The 18,927-nt window shown below is 37.6% G+C and overlaps 1 protein-coding gene across 3 annotated transcripts in view; it reads right to left on the reverse strand.

Annotated features, from left to right (window-relative positions):
* COL28A1 (collagen type XXVIII alpha 1 chain) overlaps positions 1–18,927 on the reverse strand; it is an 88,741-nt gene that overhangs the window by 40,803 nt on the left and 29,011 nt on the right. For all 3 annotated transcript variants that reach the window (XM_063303676.1, XM_063303675.1, XM_063303677.1), the window contains exons 11-16: positions 10,328–10,396; positions 8,632–8,700; positions 7,701–7,769; positions 3,824–3,892; positions 3,158–3,226; positions 1,119–1,187 (exon numbers count right to left, since the gene is read on the reverse strand). In XM_063303676.1, the coding sequence (XP_063159746.1) occupies positions 1,119–1,187; positions 3,158–3,226; positions 3,824–3,892; positions 7,701–7,769; positions 8,632–8,700; positions 10,328–10,396 (414 nt within the window). The remainder of the gene's footprint in view (positions 1–1,118; positions 1,188–3,157; positions 3,227–3,823; positions 3,893–7,700; positions 7,770–8,631; positions 8,701–10,327; positions 10,397–18,927) is intronic.

The following is an 18,927-nucleotide window of genomic DNA, read 5'->3' on the forward strand; positions in this document are numbered from 1 at the left end:
TTGGTATCCCCATACCACTAAGAACTTGCCACAATTTGTTATGGTCATATATATATATATATATATATGAACAAATATTTCCTCCTGATTTATGATTCGTATAGTAATCTATTTATGGACATATCTATTACGTCATCATTTGCACATTCTTTTCCATGTCAAGAATAGAGCCCTTCACTTCTGCATATGTAGTTGCCTTCTCAAGTTTAATCGGACTCAGCTCTCAGCACCACTAAGCCCTTCAATTACCTAGACATGGAAAAGCATCTTCTTGTTCAGATAAAGGCTCATCCTCATTGCCCTGCTAAAGTGCTTCCCTTCAGTATTTGGTGCTGCCATCACACATCTAATGCAGGACAACTGTAGAAAAGTGATTGGTGGATTTCCTGCAAGCAGGAAAACAACTACTAGCTGCTGTCCCTAAGGGAGGAGGCAAGTTTTGACAGATGATTAGACCTGGTCACAAGTTGATCCACATGCCTAAATTCACATAGACACTCCCCAATTCATGCAGATCATCTGATATTCATATTTTTACCAAACTATTGTTTAAATCTTTATGGATGTTATATGGGCTTCCCTACTATTTTTTCATATTTCTGTGCTTTTCTTGATGTTTTAATTGCCAATTATATTATAGGAAATTGCTGGGATATAAATGTTTTAAATTGATAAGTTAGCACAGCAGTAATGTCCTGATACATCTTTACCTATGTTGTAGTGGAGTTAAATACATGCTACAAACCATCTTTTATGCTTTATACATACGATGAATAACACATAAAACTCTTCCTAGATGCAGATTATGTGTACTGTATTTACTGTACTTTGACCACTAGCCTGAAATTATTTACTGCATAATATATTCATTTATTTCATGGGTCCACCCAGGCCTTTTGAAATGAGTCCTTAAAACCTGGCAATATCTCAGGCCCTTGGTTAGAATGAGTGGTAGACTCCTTATGGGACGTTTTGGTCTTGTAACTGTTGATATTCTCTCAACTCACTTTTGATGATATATTCTGTGTTCTTATTGTGCTTTTATTGATGTATCTTGTAAGCTTGCCAGAATCATAACAGATTGGGGCAGCCTATAAATTTAATAGCTATATACATACCTTTGGCCCAGGCAGTCCTATTCCTCGTGACCCTTTCACACCAGGCACACCCTTTAGCCCTTGAATACCCTAAAAAATGTAATTTTTTCATTTGTTAAAATTGCCTTCCTCATATATCAATTTTATTGACAGAACAGACAGTTATCATATGATAAAGAAGGAAAATTGGGTCACAAATACATGGTAACTTGTACATTCAAATCAAAGCTTAAACATTCCTTTATTGTTAAAGATTTTTAAGTGTGTATCATTTCTTTTGTCTCATGTTTTCTATTGTAAGCTTGGCAAAGAATAGACAGATTTTTTTTTAAAAAAATTGAATTTCAGAATATCCATCCACAAATTGTTTATGCAGTTATAGTAGTATTAGACTTTTGAGGAAAAATATTGATGTGCTGGAACCAAACAGTTTGAAGAATATCAGTCCTAGACTATAAGACAACAACTGCATTGGCAATATGTGGGTGTCAGCGCCTGCTCATTCAAGCATTCACACACACAGTCAAGAAACTGGAGTTCTTTGAACTGGTTTATTGAAGTGTAATGAACGGTACAGAAGGCAAGCTGCGAATAAAGAATTCCCGCCAAAACCTACTTTAAACTACATTCCCTTCGCTAGTTCCCTTTCCCACGAAGCGTGTCACTGCCCCCCCATCCAGATGGCATTTCTATTGTATCTCAACCTCGCGTCCTTGATGTGCGTATAGCCAAAAGAACCCCTTACATTCCAACTTCACACACCCCCTCCCATCTTCCTCCCATCCTGCAACCTTTGAGAATGACACGATGGGAGATGCCCTGATAAGGGTTTCTGTGAAACCCTTGATCAGGGAATCTGACACAGGGACTAATCCAGACGTGTCCACTCTGGCTGGTAGTAAGTTTGAAGGCCTCAGCATCTTTCATGTCATATCTGAGGTTACCTGCTACCTTGAGATACCAAGAATTGAACCTAGGAATTGCTGTATGTAAAGCATGCATTCCACCACTGATTTTCAATGAACTAAAATTCCTTGTTGGCTTGGAATTCTGGGAGTTGCATTCCAAAACAACTGATGGGTACCTGGTAGAGACAGCTGTTTAAAGTAATCCAGATTCAGAGTTACCAATGGATGAAAGCCTCCCCTAGTTTTTAAATCAACATTAATCCAGTGTTAGTGTGTTCAGCTTGATTTTACACTTCATTTACATCTATTTACAAATACAAAGTTTATTTTCCTGCATGAGGAGTGAACTCTGAACTCTTTGTTTATATTTGCAGATGTTAAACTCAGACATACATTAAATTATAAAAAATATAGTTGACTGTAATTGAATAAAAACAAATAAACTAGACTGGTACTGTTCAGCTATAGATCTGAGAGGACCGGAAAAATTCATTATGTTCCACTAAACCTCCAAAATCAATTTGTTTACTTTTGATGATGGCTGTGGCTATTTTCAGTGCTTGCTGTGAAATGCCATTCAGAAGTATGAATTGTTGCAAAGAGATACCACATTGTTTTTTATTATTAAGACAGCAGGGTTCTAGCTCAGCGATGAAGTACCAGTTCTGCATGCAGAAGTTCCCTGGTTCAATCCCAGCCTTCTTTTGGGAGGTTTGTGGAACTCCAGTCTGAAACTCTGGAGAAGCCCCGGCTGTTTACATCACCAACGCTAAGCCAGATAGACCAAGAGTCTGACCTGGTATAAGGAAGCTTCTGCACTGAATTGTTTGGCTTTAGCACAGTAAGGCATTTAGCCTACCCATCTTTCGAGAGACAGTGCAGAAATAAGTGACTGCCACCCTGCTAGGCAATCCTAAATGGCTTAGGGTTCATAAAACTCTGTGACTTATATCCACACCCTCAATTATGAATGAGCCTGCAGATCTGCAAATAGTCAAAGTGAACCTTCAGTGAATTTAGCCACAGTTGGAAGCTCAATGAGACTAAACAGTTTCAGAGACCTCAGGAATCATACATTGTAGTTGCCTCCCACAGACAATTTATACATATTTGGGGCAGGGGGTGGGGGGAGGGGACCCAATGAGATGTTACCTGACTTCCTTGGACGCCAATTCCAGGTGGTCCCATCAGGCCCTGCAGTCCTTCCATCCCTCGTTCACCCTACATGGAAAATGCTCCCATAAATTATTGCTTTAATTGAAGTGTCATCATCCTGATTCTAAGTTCAAACTTGAAAGCCTTATCTGCATCCTGACTGCATAGTAGTTTACAAAGTATTCAAAAGGAACATAACTGGGGGAGAGGGAATAATGAGACAGAGAACAATTGGGAAAACAATGAGACCATGTCACAAGGCAATTATATAGCAAATATCTCATGTTCATTAATGCTGCAGCATCCACAGGAGGGGTTAAAAAAATTCCTTATTACAGTTGTGGCAGCACGATCAAAAACCTGCCGCTTTGTTATGTGCATGCAACATTGTATGTTGCACTTACAAAAGTGACAGAGTGTCAGTCACACTGCTGAGACCAACATCTTGGCCTTTTTGACACCCCTGCAGATGCCTCTGCATTAGTAACTTCATCTCTAAGCCACCTCGCAGATTAATAAGCTGTTCTCTGAATCTTCACTCTATTCTTTGTTCTGAATTTATTTTTATCCTTCATTCTTTTGGGGCATTTTTCAGGTGGCAGCTTCAGTGTTGACAGTTCAGCAATATGGCATTCTGTTTATACGGTCTGTTCTATATGGTACCTTATCTCCTTTGATGGATAGGCCTGGGGCTCCAAACGGTCCAGCTGGTCCTTCAGAACCTTTGTCTCCCTGGAAAGATTTGTTAAGATTTTCTGAGTTGACTTAGGACTGTGCCTAACATTTACCACAGAAGCACATTTTATTAGAATTACTTACAGACAGCCAGGCAGGCAAGGACTAGTTCTTTAATCTAAAGTTTATGTCTTAAACCATCAATGAAGATTCACAGCACACCATAATAATGTAGCATTATTATCAACCACTCTGTGTGCATCCATTTAATTGCTTTTGCAAAAAGACAGTAAAAGATTAACCCATTTCCCATAATTCTCCCATGTCTCAGCCCTGCTCATGTTATATATTACTTTCATGTTGATTAAATTACTCCATTCTGCTTCTAATAAAAGCAAGCAGAGAATGAGGGATAAAGGTGCCTTACATTTGCATTCTAATTGGCAAAAAAACATGTCAAAGGCCCATAGGGCTCCGTCAAGCCACACACAGGGTAGTAGAAAGAAAGAAAAAGATATTGTGAATCTTTCATTGGTCTAATTTATATCAGAGAGTCCCTTCTGGCACTATGCAGGGCAATCAGTGAAGCCCAATTCACCCACTCAATCAATCAATCACTAGCATGAAATTCTGCCCCTGCTTCTTTTTCTGTATCACCAACCAGTTCGGAAAAAATGAAACTACTAAAATTTTCTTCTACACATTCCACTCTCCCCATGCTTGGAAAACAGAGGCTTCACTCATACAGTTTCAGCCACCATCTTTACTTTTTTGACACCCCCCCCATCCTCCCTGCAGATAACCATTGGAAAAATATCATCATTGGCACTGGCAGAGGTTGGAAAACACCACTTCTGACATGGAGCAAGAAAAGTTGATTGGAGGTTGTCTTCACAGCAGGCTAGAGCTGGGTTGAAGATATGCATTTATATCCTCCAGAATTGGAAACTGGGCCATCCTCATACCCAGGCAAGTAAGAGATGCAGATTATATCTTAATCTTATGACAGCTGTATGGGAATTATTCTAAAATTGTCTATCCTAATAACTATGGAAATTTGACAATACAAGGTTGAAAAGTTAAGGTTAGAGAATAGGCAGTAAATCGTTGGCTTCAGTCTAAATTTTGCTAAATATTAGCAATTTTTTTTGTTAGAGATCCTTGAATTAAAGATGTGAAAATTGTAAATTGGACAGGAAAATACTGTAGAAAAACAAATGAGCAATCTCAATCCACAGGAGGTTGTGAATCTTCCGGTACATATCGGTTAGCACAGGATATATGTGGGAACAGGAAATAAGTATTGCTTTAATTCCCACAATTAAATCATTGTCTTTATATTTTAAAACTTGTTTGTTACTTAGCAGCTTCACATGTTTTACTTCCAAAAGCTGGTAATGGTCCACAAAAACACAAATGTCCATAGAGATTCATTATAGCATTCCTTGGGTCCCATCATTCACGTTCGGGTGAAAGAAAAGGTCTGGGAAAACATAAGAACAGCTAAGGCTGCTCAGGGCAGATGTGTGTGCGGGTCTCACTGGATAAGATTTTAAATCGCTACTAGTCATAGTGCTATGCAGAACACGTCTGCACTTTTTCCTACCAGTTGTCATTCAATATGATGTGAATGAATTTGCTGTGATATTTTCTTCCTAAGGAGAAGTTCAGTGATATCTGCATGGATAGAATGTAGTGGGGGTTTCTGATTTATTTATTTATCATATCCTATCTTTCATTGTAAAAGCTCCAGTGGCCTGCAGTCTCCCTGGCTTCAATTAAATTTTAAAGGAAAACCATACGGGGAAACCATTCCCACTGAACTTTGCCAGGATAGAAAGCTTAGGCCTCCAGGGAGGTTTTGGAACAATGGAAAGATACACAACAGAAAACAACAATACCAGTAGTGGTGCCAGGTACATCTGCAACGTGTGGGCCAAGGGAGCCAAAATGGTGGGTTTAACACAGATGGAAGACCTGTACATGTGTGCAATGATGACACCCGCACAAAAGGGCAGGGCTTCAATCCAGTGATGCTCATCATTTAGGCCCGCTGGACCCCGGCTACAGAAACAGAGTAAATAGGCACAAAACACCCCAAAAGAAACCCTCAAGCACTCTGATGATAAAGTAAAAGAATAATAAAAGCCTTTTTTTACAGTTGATGAAAACTTATATGAGAAATTGCAAGGTAGACATTGGAAAAATAATACTACAAGTTACTTCCACAATGAGAAAGTGCATTCCTCTGAATTTCCGTGCCAAGAAACCTGAGTGGAAAGGCACTATTGTCTGACTTTATAGACATCAGGCTGGTCTTTGTAGGGGAACAAATGCTTGAGGGAGTACTTTGGCATAGCTCCTGAATTACTTTAATTCCCTTTTATAGCCATTCAGGTTGAGTTGGTAGTCATCACTATGTTTTATGGAAAAGAATCATTTGAATATGCACTGCTTGGAGAGCTTCTCTTTATCTGTTTAAGTCTCCTATTACTTACTTCAACAGATAAACTGGGTTCTAGGAAAATGCACGAAGAAGAAAAACTTATCCCTATTTACTTGTTCTACAGTATGCATCATTTTATACACCTCTAGTAGCAATAGTAAGAACAGACCACGGAACAACGGACCGGTTTAAGATTGGGAAAGGAGTACGGCAGGGCTGTATACTCTCACCCTACCTATTCAACTTGTATGCAGAACACATCATGCGACATGTTGGGCTTGAGGAATCCAAGGCTGGAGTTAAAATCGCTGGAAGAAACATTAACAATCTCAGATATGCAGATGATACCACTTCGATGACTGAAAGCGAAGGGGAACTGAGGAGCCTTATGATGAAGGTGAAAGAAGAAAGTGCAAAAGCTGGCTTGCAGCTAAACCTCAAAAAAACCAAGATTATGGCAACCAGCTTGATTGATAACTGGCAAATGGAGGGAGAAAACGTAGAGGCAGTGAAGGACTTTGTATTTCTAGGTGCAAAGATTACTTCAGATGCTGACTGCAGTCAGGAAATCAGAAGTCGCTTAATCCTTGGGAGAAGAGCAATGACAAATCTCGATAAAATAGTTAAGAGCAGAGACATCACACTGACAACAAAGGTCCGCATAGTTAAAGCAATGGTGTTCCCCGTAGTAGCGTATGGCTGCGAGAGCTGGACCATAAGGAAGGCTGAGTGAAGGAAGATGGATGCTTTTGAACTGTGGTGTTGGAGGAAACTTCTGAGAGTGCCTTGGACTGCAAGAAGATCAAACCAGTCCATCCTCCAGGAAATAAAGCCAGACTGCTCACTTGAGGGAATGATATTAAAGGCAAAACTGAAATACTTTGGCCACATAATGAGAAGACAGGACACCCTGGAGAAGATGCTGATGCTAGGGAGAGTGGAGGGCAAAAGGAAGAGGGGCTGACCAAGGGCAAGGTGGATGGATGATATTCTAGAGGTGACGGATCCGTCCCTGGGGGAGCTGGGGGTGTTGACGACCAACAGGAAGCTCTGGCGTGGGCTGGTCCATGAAGTCAAGAAGAGTCGGAAGTGACTGAACGAATAAACAACAAAAAGCAAGACCTGTGCATTTACTCAACTTTTTTTTCTATTTAGTAAATACTGAAAATGTGATAAAACTTCCATCAGATTGAGGAATCGTCACATCCCATGCCTTCTAGAAAAGGAAAAAGAAGGAGATGTGTTTTCTTGCACTTCAGGGACAAAGAAATACTGAAATGTTTTAAACCAAGCTGAAAAACCCAACAGCAAGAAAACATTGTCTATGCTCAAATGCCTAGAAAGAAATAATTAAAAATAAACAGAGAAATAATCACTATAGTGAGTTGGAAGTCTATTTGTTTTAGTTAAAATATTTACCTTCCGTCCTGGGAGTCCTTCGCCAGGTGGACCTCTTTCACCCTGCATGCCCTCAGGACCACGTGGCCCCTGAATTTGGAAGAAAAGTCCTTGTGAATGGATGGTACAGCTCTAATGAACACACAATACTCTCTCTATAGACAGCCTTCAGCAGTGTTGTGGAATGTTCCCACGTGCACAGTGTTTTCCTGACACTGAAGAGCCTGGGTCCCCACTGGAAATGTTGATTTTTACTAAATTTAGATTCCTTTAATTAAAAAGCTAGCATGCCGCAAAGCATAGAATCAGCTCAGCTTCAGGCATACCATTTATATTTATTGACTGATTGATAAATGGTATTTTTAGACCACTCAACAGAAGTTTTTTCTATGATGTCCCATCAGTTAAAACTGAATAAATACTATAAAAACAATACTAAAACAGCATTAAAAATCTACACGGAGATCAACTCAGTGTATGATACAAATCAGGCATACCAAGAATAATGGCAATCAGTATGGCATAAGATCACAATAATGTAGCAACAAAGTTCTGAAATACCAAAATTGTTCTTTTGATATTTCAGAACTTTGCTACTGCATTTTTGATCAGGCATCTGGCATCATAATTTGTCAGGCAAGGCTTCTGGAATTTTGTTCTCAAAATTCCAAATGTGCCCACCAGACCAAACAGGTTGTCCCTTCCCACTGAAGAGAAATGGGACAACAGTAGAGTTGCTGTTTGCATGTCAAAGTCTTGCACTGAACTGCATATTGTAAGATTGCCGAAGCCAGACAAAACACATCATCTACCATCTTAATACTTAATTTATTAATTATTCATCAAATGTATGTTTAGCTGCCTCTCAGAGTGCATTGCCATCTCAAAGCTTGCTTTGAAGATACAAAACATTAAAATGCAATTACAATTAAAGGAAAAGAATTCTACTTACTGTTAAGCCTGGCTCGCCAATCCCAATTGGTCCTGGAAGCCCAATTCTTCCTTCCTGACCTCTATCACCCTTGTAAAATAATTTTTAAAAGGACACTTATTATTGCTCCAAAAAGATTTTCCAAGACCATTATTCTACTAGTGATTTATAGCATCATCCATCCATTGCTGGAGCAATATAACGCCTGTGATCATCACTGTTCTACAGTATATCAATCATGGTTGGATGACTGCAGAAGATGTAGAGACTAATTGGGAAAGAGTCCAAGACAAGACCAGAATGGAAGGAATAGTGTCACACTTTTAATTTACTTCTTCAAAAAAAACTGTATCATAACTAAAAATTAGCATAATTAATGGGCATACTTAATATGAAATATATTGTAAGCTACATGCTATGCTGTATCTGAATATGTGTCAGTGAATTAAGCATTATTTCCTTCTGAATAAAACATGCATAGTATCAAGTTGATCATGTTCACCATAAAAACAGGTTTATCATATTTGAATTTGTTATGCCTCAATTAATCACAACCTTTCCTTTAGCTACTTAAGCTAAACTTTGACCCATCCAGCATAAACCAGTAACATTTCACTTTTTACCTTTCTATATCAGTATTTACACATCCTCAAAACCTTTATTATCTCCAGTTTTCCACACAATCCAGGGTTAGAATGCTGAGTATAAAATAGCACAGATTACCTCAGTGTGTTGTGCATTTTCTATCAAAGAACCCCAAATCCTACCAACTGCAGACACAGAAGCTTTAGCATGTTGGTTTACCATAGGAAGTAATGAAGCCAATTAGATTTCACTATACAATAAGGTCTTGTTGAAATTCTGAGGATGCAAAACTTCTCAGAGAAGGAACTCTTGACTTTCATCAATATATAAATGTTAGAAATCCCCCACCCCCAAAAGCCTATATTAGTTCCTTATCTGGGCCATCATGGCTGCCATACAACAAGATAGTCTGTTGCTTACGTCGTCCAATCAGGGTTGCTCCTCTTCTTAGGAACCATGAGAAAGCTATCACAGACATCAGATTTTGAGTGTCATGAGAGGTTAGTAAGTTGGATAAGGAACAAGTTGCTACTACTACATTTTAGCTGCTGGACAGTAAGACAACAAGAGCGGTGCTTGCAAGATTTCGTTGGCATATCCTGACATAATTTTGCTGGCTTTACACATTAAGCATGTTAACTTGTGGAAAAGGCATCATTTATGGATTTTTTTTAAAGCTTTGCCTTTGCCAAAAAAATGTCACATTGGCTACTGGCTTTTTTCTTCCTCCTCCGCAGCACATGAAGAGGCACATCCTAGCTCATTGTTAAGGTCCAAGAGAAGTTTCAGTCCTTTTCTCCTGTTTTGAAGAAATGGCAAGAGCAACCTCCTTTTGATGGCCAGGGCCACATTTAGCTTTTGGTGGGAGGATCAAGAATCACAGTGGTGAGGTGAGGATATTAAATGGCAAGATTAGACATTCTGGGTTTTTTCTCTCTTTTTTAAATGTAAAGGCCTATTTTTGGTGTAATAGTACAATTTCCCAGTAGAAATGTAAATCACTGAATGGCTAAAAAGGGCTCCATTTGCCTATCCATACAAGGCAATAGTATACAAACTCCATGGCTGCCTTATCTGCGGTCTATGGAGCTAAATATGATTGCATGATAGGAGCAGTGTCGGTGGGAATTACCTTAGGGCCTGGATATCCGATTCCGGGGATTCCTGCAGGACCATAAGGACCGGCTGGTCCTGGCTCTCCCTTAAAATGAATAAAAATGAACTAATTAATCCTTTGAATAATGGGAAAATAAATGGTAAGAAATTACTTTGGGATTCAGTGTATCCAGATTCCCAACAGTGCTAATTTGATCCTTTATTAATTCCACTGATTTAAACTTCAGGCAAAGTAGAATATAAAAAACAAACACTTCTTTCGCAAATAAGGGTTTTACTCTGTAAACTATTACATTAGTTCTTCAGTTCCTACCTTTAAATGGATAATTTCAGCATTTGTTTTGAATGTTTGCTCTGCTAGAGGAAAAATTTATAAGGTGACACATCCTGAAAGTTGGTTTCCAAGTGCTTCCAGATGAAATTTTCATTTGTACAATTGTTCTTGGGAGAATCAGACCAGATGATGTTTTGCATTTATTGACATTTGCCAACACTGCTTCTTCCATTTTTTTCTTGTCCAGGGGAAAAAAATCCATTAAGGAAGGATAAAGAGAAATCCAATGCCCTTTGACTCTATGAACTATAGAGATAGGAGTACCACCTTCTACGTGCTATTGATTACAGTTCCCATAACAAATCACCCTTGTATATTCATCTGCAAATTCCTGATTCTTTTGATTTTTTAAAACTTTTTTACGAAGCTTTGAAAACATTACTATTAACATTACTTTAAAATGTCTTTACAACATTCATTATAAATATATATTACATATAAGTTAAATAATTAGACAGGTGTATTGCTATTATAAAAAATATGACATACTTCAAAGGAAAAAACCCTTTACTTATAATATAAAATCTATAATATAAAAAAAAAATAGTAAAAGAAAAGAAAATCTGTACTAAAACTACAATAAGGGAGAAAAATACCAGAAAAAAAGAAGAAAACAAGAAAATTCTAGAAAACAAGAAAATGAAAAGAAAAAAGCCATTAAAACACACAAACACACAAAAATAAATATATAGGTAAACAATATCCTATTCTACTTAATGTAATGCAACAAAGCAATGTAGAAGGGATGTAAAAAAGTAGTCTATTTGCATTCTAGATCTAGATTTTATCTGTATCCCCACCATTATATTTTTCATTTCCCCATATAATAGAACTCTTGACATCTAACCCTCTCCCCACAATAAACAATAAATGGAGGGATTATCTTCTAAAGTTTTGGAAGCTTAAAATCTGCAGAAATTTCAAAGCTGTGCCATATTTGGTAACAGTCTTTGCAAAGGAGTTGGAGTTTAACTTCAGCAGATGAAGAACACTTAGTACTCCTCATAACATTGGGACTCAAAATTAAAGTCACTGAATGAGCTACATAACATTATTATAGCAAGTACTGTAGTATGCAAAAACTACCATGAACAACCAATGTAATGCTTGTTGAGCTGCAACTATCATTTTCAACTGTAAGTATCTATGGTTCTCATATGTTAAGGGGGGTTGACTTTGTGCAATGGTCAAAACCCAACCATTTGTGATTTATTCCACAATTAGGATGATTTGTGAATCCAGCTTGGTGGTAGAATTGTCTCTGAACAATCTGTTAGTTATATATATTGCCATATCCCTTCCAGCATGACTCCTTATCCTTTTTATTAGTGTTGTGTTGATAGCATAGTTTCTGTTTTTAGTGAGAACAATTAAGTAAAGCTCTGTTCTTAATATTCCAAAGCTCTCTCACTGCCCTGGCTTCTAGTTCTGGTTCATGAATTGTTCTTGCGCTTCACTGAAATAACAGGTGGTCTGATATATTACCATCTTCCCATTCCAGGCAATATTGCCTTTCTCAATGGGTTGTTTTTAAATATACTTTTCCAGTTGTGTGTTTATTTTCCACGGAGCAATTAATTAGCACAGAGAGTCTTTATTAAAGCTTTTACTTTAACAAGAAGTAGCAGCAAAAAATAAAGAAATTGTACCAGCAAGGAAATCAGCAACCATGAATGGATGAGAATTTTTGAAAACAATTTGAACTTTTCCATCTTTCAAATGGCATAGCTGAATTTATAAAGGGGGCATGCCAATTTCATAAAAATGCCCATTTATCTACAATAAAATAAGTCCTCAAAAAATACAGCAAAATCCATTTGGAATAAAGCACATTTGTTTCAAAGCTTTCAGTAGGAACAATTTAAGCATCCATTTAATTTCTCCCTTGAAGTTAAAGGAGGCAAAGGAGAGTGGCTTTATGCATGTTTACTTGGAAGTAAGTGCAAGTGTGTGGTGTGTGCACGCGCGCACATGCCTTCAAGTCATTGTTGACTCCTGGCAACTGCCTGGACTAGTCCCTGCAGTTTTCTTGGCAAGATTTCAAAAGTGGTTTGCCATTGCCAGCTTCCTAGGGTTGAGAGAAAGTGACTGGCCCAAGGTCACCCAGCTTAGCTGGGACTAGAACTCACAGTCTCCCAGTTTTTAGCCTGATGCCTTAACCACTACACCAACCTGGCTCTCTTGCAGCTATAGTTAAGCATAGTATATTTAGTGTTGCAACCTAAGGATACAGTTGTATACACTGAGAGCAAATGCAAACCTCCATATTCCCCAACCTCATTATTTTTCATGACAGGTATCCTATCATTCTGCCAGCATAGTAGAACTTTCCCAGAAACAATTATAGTAGAATCAATTAAACTTGAGCATAAGATTGCATCCTTTAAATACTTCCTTTCAATCTGGAATCTACTTCAATATTTTCCATCAGTTTTGATCTGTATATTTTATTAAAGTGATAAAAACGTCTTATAAATCTGTTCCACAAAGTTGCTTGAGTGGGGAAAAAGTTGATGCTTTGATGTTAAGTATCAGCAAAAATCCTTTTTCCCATCAGCATGAAAAGAAGAAAGGCCAATAATAACAGAGCTGATATGTGTCTATTTTCTTCTAATTATCTTGGCAAAATTTCTATCCTGATAGGATTCCTACAAAGAAGCCTACAATTACACAGGCAACAGAAATAACAAATATAGTATAAAGATAGGGCTTTTTTTAAAAAAATGGTCTTTACGTCCAATTTCAAAACATCTAATGTTGTTAGGTAGACAGATTAACTGCAATCAGTTTTATATGTTCAGTTGAAATACACATGAAAATACAGATATATCAGGTTATGTGAAGATAAATGATTCAAATTCCCCGTGACTGAGTTTACATATGATAAGACATGGTTTCTTTCAACAAAGATTTGGTTGCTACACAAAACCATTTATAGTTTTGTGTGTGTGTGTGTGTGTGTGTGTGTGTGTCAGAAGCACCTGCCAAGGCACTTCTGTATTGAGAGGATTTGCCGGTGACATCACAGTTGCCTGGGGGACGCCTGGGGGGGCTCCTTTCATGTCCCTGTTATTTTCCCACCAAAGTGGTACCTATTTATCTACTTGCATTTGCATGCTTTTGGTTAGCAGGAAATGGGACAAGTTGACAGGAGCTCACTCGGTCACGTGGCTTGTGCTCTTGGGTTTCAAACTACCAGGCTGCCGACCTTAATGGTCCTCTGACTCAGCGCCTTAACCACTGAGCCACCACAGCCCCATTATCATTATTATAGTGCTAAGCTATAAACCATAGGTTTCTCTGGAAAGGGCTGTAATGCTGGGAAAGGTGCTGAGAAAGGTAGAAGGAAAGAGAAGAAGAGGACAACCAGCAGCAAAGTGGATGGACTCAGTTACAGTGGCAATGAGTGTATCATTGGGAGACCTGAAAGAGCAGGTTAGGATAGATCGTCATGCAGAAAATCTATCTATGTGGGCACGAGGAGTCGAAAACAACTTGATAGCACATAATCAATCAATCAATCAATCAATCATAGTTTATAAACCATAATGATTGGATTTATAAAGTCTTATCAAATCAAAATGAAGAAAACCTCATTATATGACTCACCATGAAACCCTGCTGATTTATTTAAGCATGCATGCATTTCAGTTTGAAACACCCTGTTTCAAGTTCTTATCAACTTATTCTATCTTACTGAAAGTATTCTGGGACAGTTCCAATCATTCCAAAGTGTTGTGAGCTCCAAACACTTTTGGGATAGTCAAAATTCTGCTGGAATACTTCTAGTAGGGTCAAAACACTTGTTGAAACTTGAAACATGCTTCTAACTCAAAATGGAGTTTTGAGTTCAAAACATTTTGCACATCCAAATGTTTATATGTATGTCTATTCATCCTCATACCCTCAAACATTGACTAGTATATTCCCATTCTTAACTGTTGCTGCCCAAGGTTCAGTAGCCATCTACACACATCTTGGAAATATAGCAATGCTTAGATAAAAAGGAGAGAGAGAGACACCTTAGCAACATTGCCTTTTTAAAAAATGAAGCTGGCATTTGCTGAATCTAAATAACAATCAGAATTTCTAAGCAGTGGAATTATAAAGCAAAGATAAGCAGACATTGATTTTGGCACATTCTACATGTGGATTCTTTTCAGTGACCAATTCATAGAATATTAAAAATAGGCCACTTTGAATGGAAGTATTATTGAAATCTCTCAGTCAACACAAGATTTTTATTCTGTATTGGAAAAACTTGCATTTTTCCTGCAAAGTTGTCTTCCTTTCACGAAACTGTATAAGAAATCACGTAGAACATTTAACACAAAAGATTTTTTCTTAAAAGCATTTATTGTACTTTATGCAGAGATTTAGGTATGCCCATGATATCAGCCTGAGTAGAAGTTACTCTAAACATGGAGGTTCAGTTTCATTATTTGACCATTAAGCATGGATAACGATTAACCTATCTTGACTGTCAGGTGATAGAACATTGCTTTATACCAAGTCAACAAATCTTTGATCCCTGTAGCCGAATAATTCTAGCACTTTACTATGAATTTAGGCAAGTACCTTCCCATCATTTAGTGTCTAATGTGCTTTATATGAAAATCACAGTGCTTGTACCTAGGATCCTGTATATAAAAAGAGCGTAGCTGTGAATTTCCCCTATTCTTACAAACTCAGCTTTTGCTAGTAAATTGCCTCCTAGTTGTATCTGTTACCTCTTGCTTAAATAGTATTCTGTAAGAGTCTGTTAAAAAAATAAATGAAAAAACCTTCAACAGCAATCAATAAAATTAATAAAAAGCTTCAACAGCGATCCAAATATCCAAGCTGGGAGAAAGAACATCACAGAACTACATTAATAATGTTGAAAAATGCAAATTATACAAGATAGTGCAGAGGAAGAACATCTGAAGTAATCATAGTGCTTTGCAGCATAAGGTATCAATTTTCCTGACCGTAACTCAGAGAGACTATCAGGAGCTAACAATATACCCTTGTTATTGACTGACGTTTTAACAATCTATCTATAAAATAAAATGGCTGCTTCTACCTAGTGCTAGAATGTATCAACAGAAGACCTGAGCACGGGCAGTTCTAAGTGTGTGTCATATTTGTTCTTCAGTTGAAAAACCAGCTAGATCTTCTTCTGCAGCTCCCCAATAATTCATCCTTCTCTTTGAGATACAACTTCCATAGCAACAGAATTGTTCCACTCACTGGCATTATCTTGAGAACAGACTTATTATTTAATATACTTGGAAAGAGCACCCACCATATAAATAACTACTAGACTTAGAATTCATTCATAAGTGTCTGGAAAGTTAAAAAGAATAGCTGAACGATCTTTCTATAAAGATAACACAATTTGGAGAGACTGCTAAATATCTGTCTGCCATAGTACTCACATGAAAAAGGCGCTGACCTTTTCCAGTTGAATGGGTATTTATTTAGCTGTAAACAATGATTCACTTTACTTGACAATTTCTTCCTGAGTAGTTCATTTATCAGAAATTTAAAGGATGCAGAGATGCAACTAATTAAGACAGATGGCTTTTGTAGCTTTATACAGTTGCAAACCTAGAAAGTAAACAATGCAGTTGTACAAATATAAATAAAGGCTTGCAAAATCTTTGCTCAGAATGAAGAGCTATTAGGGCATCATCTGATTTGTCCATTAGAACCAAATTTGTTTGCAACCCTAGAAGGCTCACTTGCTACCTTCTGAACAAAGTAATCAAAGGATTTTATAAAGCCTTCCTACTGTTCAAGCAATGTACCTTAAGTTAATGATTAACATTATCACTCTTCTAAATCAAATGTTTAAGGATAACATTATTCTGTTCAAAGACTGTAATTTCTCCAAACCCTAAAATAGTATTGTGTTACTTGCGATTCACAGTGAACAGAAGTGGACTCAGGTGAATAAAATAACAGATGGGTCCTGATAAAAGTTCTCCCTTCTTATAGTGTATTAAATAAGAGTCAAGTAACATGATTACTTTCACATGCAAAGGTCAGTCTAGGTCAACTTTCCCAGGGAATTAGCTATATGGAGCTTACTCTGCATAGTCCACCAAGTGTACAGTTTATAATCAACCAAGCTGTAAAAATGATTGTTTCATGATTATTAAAATAAGCTAAACATATAAAATCAACTGACTATAACATTTTAAATAACAGAGACATCTGCCATGAGTTAAGGAGGCTGTTCCCATATGTTTGCAGTTGCTATATACATCTAATCAACAGCTGCTTTCACAGTATTGTCACTCCAAGCCATATTGTTTTGCCTTAGTGTAATGGGTCAACCCAGACATTTTAGTTCACTAGTCATGGTTTATGGCTTAATAATATATGTGAATGATTGGCTTGTTTAGCCATTGTTTCTTGAATGTACCATAATTGTCTAGATTCACAAATCAACAGAAACCATACAATGTCTGGATTCACACAATATGCACATGAATTGATCAAGTGCCACTAACTGGGTGCCAACTCTTAGCAACTACATAAACATTCTCTCCAGGATGATCTGTCTTCAGCTTGAGCTTTTAGGTTTCTCAGTGGTGCATTCATTGCTGTTGTACTTTAATCAATCCCAGATACCTTGCTGCTGGTCATCCTCTACTTCTCTTCTTTCAAATTCTGCCAGTATTATGGCCCTCTCAAGGTAGATGGGTCTTCACATAATGTATCCAGAATATGATAGTTTGAGGCTTGTTGTGTGGGCCTCAAGTGAAAATTCTGGAATGATTTGTTCTATGTTCCATTTGTTGGTTTTCTTGGCTGTTCATGGGATTCTCAGGAGCCTTCTCTAGCACCAAAATACAAAGGCATCAATACTCTTTCTATCCTGCTTCTTCAAAATCCAACTTTCTCATCCATAGAATACCACAGGAAAAACCATTGCTGGAACAGTTCTAATCTTTATAGGTATAGACACATTATGGCATCTGAATATATTCTCCAAGGCCTTCATTGCTATTCTACTGAGTGTTAGTTTGCACATATTTTTCGACTGCTGAATTCTTTACTCTTGATGGTCAGTTCTAAAAGATAGAAGCTATCCACTACTTCAATGCCTTCAATATCCATTCTTACGCTAGTTGCTGTACTTGTTTTCATTAGTTTAGTCTTTTTTATATTTAATTTTAATCCCATTTTTCACTTGATTTTCATTACTAGAACTTACTATTCACATTTTCTGCACAGCACAGGTTAATGTTTCTTCCTCCAATTTTAAACCCACACTCATCTTATTCCAATCTCCTTATTCCAATCCAGCCTCCTTCAATATACAGTATATTCAGCATATAGGTTGAATAACTATGGAAAGAATATTCAACCTTTTCTCACCTGTTTGTCGACTTGGAGCCAGTCTGTTTTGCCATCTTCTTTCTGGACTGTGGTTTCCTGACCTATGTATAGGCTTTGTGTGAGGACAATGTGATATTCTGGGATTCCCATTTTCCTAAGGACATTCCACAGCTTGACAGGGCTTCCACAATCGAACGCATTTCTATCATAAATGAAGCACACCATCTTTTTGGTAATATTTTTCTTAATTAACCAGCATGCTTCAGCAAAATTATCTTGCTCCTCAATCTTTTCAAAACCACCCTGAATAGCAAGCATTTCCTTTCGCTAATCTGTGTCGGATGATCCTGAGCATTGCTGGGCAGCATGTGAAATTAAGGATATTGTGTGATAGTTTGCATACCCTGCCAAATTTGCTTTCTTTGGTATTTATACATAAACTGATCTCTTCCAATTTATTGGCCACTGTGTCATTCTCCAAATTTGCAGGAATAGTTTGGTTAGAACCTGTACTGATTCTTCTTCTGTTGCTTGCCATATTTCTGCAGCTATTCCACCAGTTCCTGTAGTTTTCCAATGTGGTAGCAACCAGAGTGCTGATCTAACTTTCTCTTCTAGTACTAGAGGTTCTGGTAAGTTTCTAAGGTATCTTGGTGATGACCCTAGTGTAAAGATTTCAGTGTATTCCTTCCATCTGTTTGATCTTCAGTTACTGTCTGTCCATTGGCATCTTTTAATGTATCATTTGAGGTTGAAACTTCTTTATTGGTTTTGGAAAACTTTCTTTTTGTCTCTTTGCCTGTTTCCACCTTCAATGCCTTTACAGATATCATAATACTTGTCCTGTCTCTTCTAACAGGTTTTTGAAAATCCTCATTAAGTTCCTTTGTGAGATCGTCAACTTTTTTTACTTTGGTTTCTTTTCTCCTCTTGGCAATTTCCACTGTCAG

Source organism: Candoia aspera, chromosome 4 (assembly GCF_035149785.1).
Source record: "Candoia aspera isolate rCanAsp1 chromosome 4, rCanAsp1.hap2, whole genome shotgun sequence".
NCBI lineage: Eukaryota > Metazoa > Chordata > Lepidosauria > Squamata > Boidae > Candoia > Candoia aspera.